Here is a 9,194-nt window from a genome sequence, read left to right as displayed (position 1 = left end):
ACTGGTTTATGTTCCAAATAATGAAGAGATTCTATGATAAAGGAGTAAAAGACGCACCACAATTCAAGAAAGGAGATCTGGTCTGGCTCAACGCCAAAAATATCTGTCAGAAAAGACCAAATAAGAAACTCTCTGATCAACGACTTGGTCCATTTGAAGTGTTAGAGAAGATGGGTGATGTAAATTACTGCCTGAATCTTCCAACAAAATATCAGATTCATCCGGTATTCCATGTAGAATTACTCACTCCGCATTCCCCCTCGACCTTAGTCCAAAGACCTCCACATCATTGTCCGCCACCAGAGATCTTATCAGAAGGCGATTCCGAATGGACAGTACGAAAAGTCCTAGACTCGAGACTGCACAGATCAAAACTCCAATACTTAATAGAATGGGAAGGATATCCGATAGAAGAAGCGACATGGGAACCTGAGGAAAACCTTGAGAATGCACGGTTGAAAGTTCAAGAATTTCACCAGCAAAATCCGAAGGCATTGAATCCCCGCAAAATTAACAAATCGGTGTTCGAAACCCAAGAGTTTTTGGAATGGCGCAAGAAGTTTATTCGTCCTAGTTTCATTCACGATGACGCTCATCCTAGAGAGGGGGTAATGTCACGAGTTCCAAATACAAATCATTATTCATTCCTTAATTCCAAATCCTTTAAGCGCCCAGTCATAGTGCCTGTTCCTAAGAATATGTTTACTGTTGAAGAAGTTCCTATTGTTGCATCTATTGTAGAATTACCAGAGTCACGTGATCTATCGGACAATGCCGAAGATGTTGACGTCATGCTTCACGATACTCTTGGAATGTTCCAGAGTCTTACTGCGGCTGCGACGCATGTTATGACATCATAGTTATATATAGAATTGTACAATACCTTTAATTATTCTGATTGGTTAGTTAGTTCATACTCAGTTTCGATCTCAGTCTCAATATGTGTATATAGGTAGCTCATCGTAGTCAGTAGTTCTTTAGTTCAAACCTCTTGTATCTCCAAGTGAGCAATACCAAGACATACCTGCTGCCTACCTCCTCTGTGTGATTATTCTGTTGTTTGAGTCCTAGTCTCTGCCCAGCGTTAATTCGTTATTGGGTTGTGACATAAAGCAAGCATTCTACGCAGCGCTCCCCATTTTGACACACAGAGCTAGTCCAGAAGGCTTTCACATTCTTCGTGTCATTTGCAGCTACCTGCAGCTGGACAGCTTGATTGGACTTGACATGCATACAGAGCAGACACTTGCAATGCTGGATGCTGAATTCCTTGTTTTTGATGCTGCTCTCAAGGTAATCATTTTTCCTTTCATTGAATCATCCTTACTGACTAGATCTCAGGACTATGTAGAATGTGCTATGACTTCCACTGTTGAAGATCTCAAGACAGACTGGAATTTCCCCAAGACACATCTTTGGACTCACGCTTGGCGGGATATCACACAGAAAGGTGTGGCGCGTAATTACAGTACACACCCTAACGAGGAGCTCCATGGCCCCTTGAAAATGACCTATGTTCTTCGCTCAAATGGGAAAGACGTCGCTAAACAGGTACACACGTTCGTTCATTTATCATGCTGATATGTTAATATACACTTGTATTAGATCCTTCGAGTTGATCACCACAAATGCGCGTCCTTGCTTTTGCGAGGACGTGTAGACGCCCTTGACGAACATTGTCGCCTGCAGGCCTTGGGTGATGCCATGGACAACTCAGGCGATGACATTGGCCACATCGCCTTCGATGGGCACATCAAGCTCGGCTCTCCTCAAAGTTGCTCTACTATCCAGGACATTGAGATGAGGCTGGGCATCCATGATCGCGCATTTCAAGGCTTCCGCAAGAAATTCTCTGATTTCATCAACACATCACTGCCAAGTTATGGGTACCAGTTGACGAGATGGGTGACCATACTGGCTGATTTCTTGGTATGTTGGTTGATTCTTGTTTAAATTCATCACACTAACTTATGGTATATCATTCAGATCCACGAGCATCACTACCTCAAGGTTAATTACAAGAATACTGTTGACTGGAGGCAGTCAACAGACCACCTCCGCTGCAATCTGTCATTCCATGGACAGTCGCGCTGTAGAGAATCATGCCTCTCATGGCGTGATATGGCAGTTTCCACTAGGGAGTATACAGCACCAACTCGCAGCACCACTCTGTGTACTGTCCATAGCGATTCCTATATGAGGCACAGCTTTCCCGCACAACGCGCGCCATGCGCGCATAACTTCCCGCGCTTCACGATGTATACGCGCGCGCGCTTTCCCGCGCTTGCGCGCCCTATAGCGCCAGCCATTCAGATGCATCCATCCACTGTCCACCAAGCTCCCTAGTACGTATATTTCCATTTCCTTTATTAGCATAGTTCCACCTTTATTTTTATCATAGTTTCTCACTCATATATATTTTTACATACCTACTCGGTAGCGCTTCGGCTCCGCATGAGCGCGCTTAGGCGCGCTATATAAGCGCCAGCAGTACATACTACACTACACCGGACTTTTACCTCCCAATTACTAGTTATCACTTACTTACTACTTAGCAGAATATAGCAGAAGTCTATTTGTCCACACTTTGGATCTCCCTTCTCTTTTCTTGCATTATATTATCACTTGAGTCTAGTCTTTATCATTTTCCGCATACACGCGCGCGCTTTCCCACGCTTCGCGCTAATACGCGCGCATGTTCCCGCGCCTTGCGCACACCTGCGCTTTCTCGCGCTTTGCTGAAGCGCATACCTCTAGAACTTTGCTGTACTCGCTTCCCCTTTAGGGTCGAACGCACTTGTCTCCTCAAGTAACGCAGACTAGGCAACGCGCGACCTTTCAACATTTATAGATACTGTCAGGAGCATCATTTGTTCCTAGCAGTATTGTTGTTTCTACAGCGCTTCGACTGTGCCCTCATCCAACTCAGCGCAGAAAGGACCATCTTTGTTCGGCTCATACTAATGTTTAAATGTGATATTTCAGACATCGGCACTTTTCAATTCACGCTTGTTCAGCCTTATACTGCTGGCATCATTGGCAGTACTTGTAGGATTGATTGAGACCTGAGGCTTATTCGAGTCAAATCTGTTCCCAGAGTTGACTCGATTATCATCCTGCTCAAGTCCTTCATTCGAGGAGCCCTTTTGTTCCCCGATCCTGAACACCATGATGAATATCTGGTTGTCGAGCATGTTGATAGTGACATGTTCCTCCGTATGAAGTCGTGGGCACGTTGATGCATGTAAGTATCACTTGAATTTTGTCTCTACTATACTGACTTCATTTACTGGTCAACAGCAGCAACAACATCATTCGTGGTCGCAGCTATTGTTACCCTCCTCCCTCTCTGTCTCCTCCAGTCTCACCAGCAACCGCAACCAGCAACCACCACCACAGCAGCAGCAGCATGCTGTACACAGTCCCATAATACCTACCCATCCCTCCCCATTTCACAATGCTCAGAGTGTGCCCCATTTCAGAATGGGCTATCATCCCACACCCTCGGTCAGTCTTTAGTAGCCGCTCGTCATATTCACATATATCTAAACATCCTTAGGCGCCACCTAAACCTCAGTCTACTCAACCCACAAGGTCAGTTTTTAGTAGCCGCTTGTCATATTCATATCTATCTGATTTACATACTTAGGTGCCACCTAAACCTCAGTCTACTCAGCCCACAAGGTCAGTCTTTAGTAGCCGCTCGTCATATTCATATATATCTAAAACATACATAGGCGCCACCTAAACCTCAGTCTACTCTGCAACTGCAGCAGTATCACTAACTGCGCATATTGCCTCGAGGCTCAGGTGAGGATCTTAGCACCCTCGCTACATCCCAAACCTCCGATGTTAATATGTAATATTGACAGAGCCGCATCATGCCAATAGACGTCAGCAGCACCACAGCAATAACTGAGATAAGCATTCTGCTTATAACCTTGGAGCACGCTGTAGGTTCGTTTCTGACTGTTTCTGTACCATCAATGATCCTCAGCTCATCACAGTTGTAGTTTCAGAGATGCTCCAGACTCTTGATGATGATTCTGATGCCAGCGAGAACTTTGAGGCCGATATTGATGCTGTCAGTAACACTGAAGCATCAGATGGTGAAGACTCAAGTGGCAATGAGCTCGAGATATTTAGGACGATCCTCTCTGTTCCTCAACTGGAAGCACCCATGCACGAGGTTCGCAAGGCAAGTACAATCATTTTGTTATCCTACTACTAGTACTAATGTAATATCGATGTATCTAGGCACTCAAAACGGCGCAGCAGGCATACAACTCGCTACAAGTTGAGTTTAAGGCTCTCAAGAAGGACTACCTCGCGCTCTCAGCTACTGTGCCTGCCTGCAGCCGTAACCATGCGCTCAAGAAGACATCGGCACTCGACACCAAAATCACTGCTGAAGGCAAGAAGTATACACTATTCTACCATTTCTGGGTCATCCCTGGTGTCTTCCCAACGACACCACAGCCTGACAATGACCCACGTAGTCCTACGTGTTGGGCATCTCCCGAGGCAAAGCTCAATGGCGCCATGGCAGAGTTATATCAGTGTGTGTCCAAGGACTTGCATAAGTCTATGGAGAAGTATTTGTCGTTTGATTCTCTGGTTTGTTCTTCACCTTTTTCTGTCTTACAAACTACTTACACAATACGTCTTTTCAGTTTCGTGCTGCAGTCAGTGCCGAGCGGTCCAATATCGTGCACGCCATCAAGAGCTGCGCAAGTCTCATTTTCTCAATGCTCAAGTTTGACCCCACTCTGTTTTCGTCTCAGATGGATGCCAGAAAGCGAGATGATCACGACCTTCTGTGTTTGCTGAAGAAGAATGGTGAGGGTGAGTACATTCAGCTCGCACCTGTTCTGTTTGCGAGGCCGGACGCTATGGTGGCCAATGAATTCCTCAAGAACCCTGTACTAGTCAAAGTAAGTAATTCGGTTATGTTTAGAGACTGGTGTACTGACAATGTCACGCCAGATCATTCGAGTTGAAATCTACGGAAAGAAGATACTTTCCAGGAAGACGAAGGGCCAGAAGGCTAGGGGGCAGCGCTGCAACGCTCAATGCGTGACCGAAGGCTTAATTGCAGGTGCTGCGGTTATGGTAAGTCCAACAATATATTAACAGTTTTACACTACTTATTACTTGAGTACATAGGCGTGTTGTAGAGACTCGCGCGTCTCAATGCCGAATATCCAGCCTTTACCCATACATTCCTATATGCTACAGCTCTAATCCTAAGGACCAGTCTCGCGCGCACTCGCGCGCGCCTTATCCGTACTCGCGCGCACTTAGGCGCGCCTTACCTGCGCATGCGCTATGCACGCGAAGCGCGCCTTCTCCTAGGTCTTCATGCTATTGTCCGTCCATTCGTCCCATGTCCTTACTGATTCGCTGGTGCATTATTCCTATCTTGTCCATTGAACTAATAAAATCTTCGGTCCGACGTCCGCGCTACATATAGAAAGTCTATTTAAACTTAGTTATAATTAGAGTTGATATGGTTACTCGGTTTGGGAGCGCGCTCGGAAGCGCGCCGCTTAGCGCAATCTCCATTCTTAAATACAGAAGGGTTTCCTTTGGTTCTGGTACTTACTTTCCCCTTATCTTTGTGTACTGGAAAGTGTATAGATCACCTCCTCACTTGTTATAAGATCTTATTCTCCTGTCAATCATCCATCTGGGCATTCACTCCTCAATAGGACCTTTCCCTTAACGCTCAAGGTGCGCCTTCGCTTCGCGTGCGCGCATTCTCGAACCTCCCGCTCACGCGCACATCTCGCGCGCCTTTGCCTCATGTACGCGCGCCTTCACGTGCGTTATCTTCTCGCGCCTGTTAGCACCTGCCTAGCTCATAGAGTTTCCCTCCACTTTATTTCAAGGAACTTCTCTCAGTGGTTGTCCCTTGGGTCGAGTCGTTGTCTCGTATCCCGGTCTTGCTGTTGAGCACCCTTTTGTTTTAAGTGTTTTCACGTATAGTCAAGATTCCTCATCTACAGTGTTTCTTGTTGACGCATGATCCAGAGTTCACTGCGACTGGTGCAGAGATGAAGATAAACTACCAAGCTGACTACGATTTCTATTTGGAGTGCTTGTTCAAGCGCACTCCGTGGGCCTGTGGCATCATGGATTATTTCAATAAAGAAGTCTTCAATATCACCAGCAAAAGCTTACCAACAACTTCCAACGACGTCCCTTCCATTACTCAAGCTCGAACATGGGAGGATGACCTCCTCGACGCACTCGATTCTCCTGCTTTGATTCCCACTAGTTCAGCAGTTGTCAACGTCATCTCCCATGCCTCTATTTCCATCAACAATTCTCAATCTGTGTCTGCAACAGCGCAGGTACAGATGGGTATCAGTCAGTTGTCATTGGGCAGTGGCCCTATCGTCGAACCGAGTGCATCGGCAACTCGTAGTGTGGCGCCCGAGCCTGAAGCAGTTGGACGTATAACTCGACATGGTGGCAGCAAGACAGTTGTTAGTAAGCCAAGGGGAAGAGGGAGGGGAAAGCGTTGATTTAATCTTACCTTGCATGCTGTCGTGTAGTCTTATGCTCTGCTGTATTTTGTAACTCGTTTATATATGAACGTTGAATTGATTGTGTGTTTTTTTCATCGAAATTCTGATAGCCTTACTAGTAACCTTATAAGGTACTCAAAGACACAATATATTCAAGCAAGTTTCAATGTATTCTAAGCCCTAATAACCTAGCAGTAACTATGCAAGTGAGTACTTTGAATTAGTACTATAAAGACTCTAATGACAAGTGTTCGAAACCTACCAAGTACAATAGATTAACTTGAAATAAACTTGAAATAGTAATAGGTAGCTTAGATAATACAGGTTGAGATTACAATACAATTAGATAGTTACAATATGATCAGATAGCAATAGATAACAACGGTGAAGATTAGATAATAGAAATAAAGATTAGAATACCGTTGAAATACCATCTGGGACCTTGGAAATCTAATTTTATCTTCTATTGTTACAGCAGCCCTTTCAAGACCTTACAACGCTTACATGATATTTCCCATCAGCGACACTATTTTAAGGCATTATAAGGTGGTAACGAAGGCCTTTCAAGGTGCCATGTAAGATTATCTCCATCATTACCACGTCTTAAAATACAGTGTGTGAAAATATCCCCTTAAAATGTATTATAAGTCCTTACAATTGTCCTGAGAAATTTCTGACACTCCATCCCATAGTTTTGCACCCAAGAGAATGCAGACTGGCGACAATGCTCTTGACACCACAGAAGCTGCACTATAACTCAGTGAGTCAAACATCTGATGTTTTCGAAAATATTTAATAGGTCTTACAATCACTCCAAGTTCTCCATCACGCGGTGTAGAAACAACAATACTGAGAGGAACAAAGAAATGCTCCTGACTGTATCTAAAAAGTTGTAGGTCGTGCGTTGCCTAGTCTGCGATACTTGAGATGGCAAGTGCATTCGACCCTAAAGGGGAAGCAGGTGCAGCGGAGATCTAGAGGTACGCGCTTCAGCGAAGCGCGAGAAAGCGCAGGTGCACGCAAGGTACGAAGGCGCGGGAATGCGCGCGCGTATTAGCGCGAAGCGCGGGAAAGCGCGCGCGTGTAAGCGGAAATAAGAGAGACTAAACTTATGTGAAGATATAAGCAAGATAAAGGATGTGAGATGTGTTGTGCTAATGAATAGATTTCTACTGCGACTTTCTAAGTAGTAAGTACTAGGTAAAGTTGGGTGAAAAGTAAGGTAAATAATAGTATGTACTGCTGGCGCTTATATAGCGCGCCTAAGCACGCTCATGCGGAGCCGAAGCGCTACCGAGTAGGTATGTAAATATATATATGAGTGAGAAACTATGATAAAAATAAAGGTGGAACTATGCTAATAAAGGAAATGGAAATATACGCACTAGGGAGCTTGGTGGACAGTGGATGGATGCATCTGGATGGCTGGCGCTATAGGGCGCGCGTATACATCGTGAAGCGCGGGAATGGTGCGCGCATGGCGCGCGTTGCGCGGGAAAGCTGCGCGTCATATAGGAATCACTGTGGATGGTACACAGAGTGATGCTGCGAGTTGGTGCTGTATACTCCCTAGTGTAAAGCGCCATATCACACTATGAGATGCACGAGTCTCTACAGCGGATTGTATCCCGAGCTCCCTACACTACTCAAACTCGAGCTTAGTGGACCACAAGCAAAACGAGGCACAGTCAATCATATTCAAATAAATTCAAACATTCACATTACTCAATGTCTTCCTTCCTGCCCGTCTCATCCATCTCCTCTCCCTTGTTATCCTCCCCACCTTCTTCCCTCTTCCTGCTCTCATCTGTCATCCGTATTTGTCTAAGTCACATCAGCAGTTGCTGATGTGCACTGGGCATTTGCACATGACATTTGCAGTGTTGGGAATGGCATGGTGGAGCTCAAATATTAATTGCACAAAGACATGGTCCCGAGACACAACAACATCAATGTTAATGTTAATCAACACCACAAGTTCATCGTCTTCGATTAGCCTTTTATACTGAGTCAGATTCACAAGTCAGTAATACAGCACCAATATTTTGTCCACTTCATCACTGGCACTGTTCCTTTCGGTGGGTCCCTGGGTCCGGTCCGCCAGATGCCAGTGGCAGCACAGACGATGCTGATATATGAGTGGTATTTAGTTTGCTGTATCATATCTTGGGGCTATACTGTAGTATTTCACTTGATTCATCTGTCACATGTCACAAGCCATTCTGCCAGGTCGAAATTTGACGCTTGTCACGGGTCACATCAAGGATTGACGAATTCCTATAAAGTGTCACAGACGGCAGAAAATTCTATGCTTTTGTCTTTATCTCAGTATGCTCTGTCTTGCTGTTGTGCAGTCGAAATTGACATGGTCGAAATTAACTTGTGCCGAAAATTTCTGCATTGTCATGTGTCATACCCTCAAATGCTGAGGTGACGAAATGATGTAGTGTGTCACATGTCACAGGTGGTGCCGAATCGAGTGAAATACTACAGTCCTTGTATATACGATTGATGTTCTTGATATTCAACGGATGACTCAGAGGTGTACGAGGTCCTCATACCATTTGTATGTAGATGCATGACACTGACTAAGGCTATGTACGGACTGGCAAAATTCGCCAAATCAAAATTCAACAAATCAATGTTTGGTGTCATGTGACA

General features: G+C 45.1%; 1 protein-coding gene across 1 annotated transcript; it reads left to right on the top strand.

Moving 5' to 3' along the window:
• Nucleotides 1–1,137: 1,137 nt before the first annotated feature.
• Nucleotides 1,138–1,953, top strand: F5891DRAFT_964615 (uncharacterized protein; the record flags this gene model as incomplete). The annotated part of the gene is made up of 3 exons (XM_041376108.1): nucleotides 1,138–1,272; nucleotides 1,342–1,551; nucleotides 1,606–1,953. Coding segments are annotated over 3 exons (693 nt in total), but the record flags the coding sequence as incomplete, so codon positions are not given.
• Between the last annotated feature and the right edge of the window lie 7,241 nt (nucleotides 1,954–9,194).

The sequence above is a fragment of the Suillus fuscotomentosus genome (assembly GCF_016647785.1).
Source record: "Suillus fuscotomentosus strain FC203 chromosome Unknown F5891scaffold_136, whole genome shotgun sequence".
Lineage (NCBI taxonomy): Eukaryota > Fungi > Basidiomycota > Agaricomycetes > Boletales > Suillaceae > Suillus > Suillus fuscotomentosus.
The sequence above is the reverse complement of the archived record's forward strand: the minus strand, read 5'-3'. Positions and strand labels throughout refer to the sequence as shown.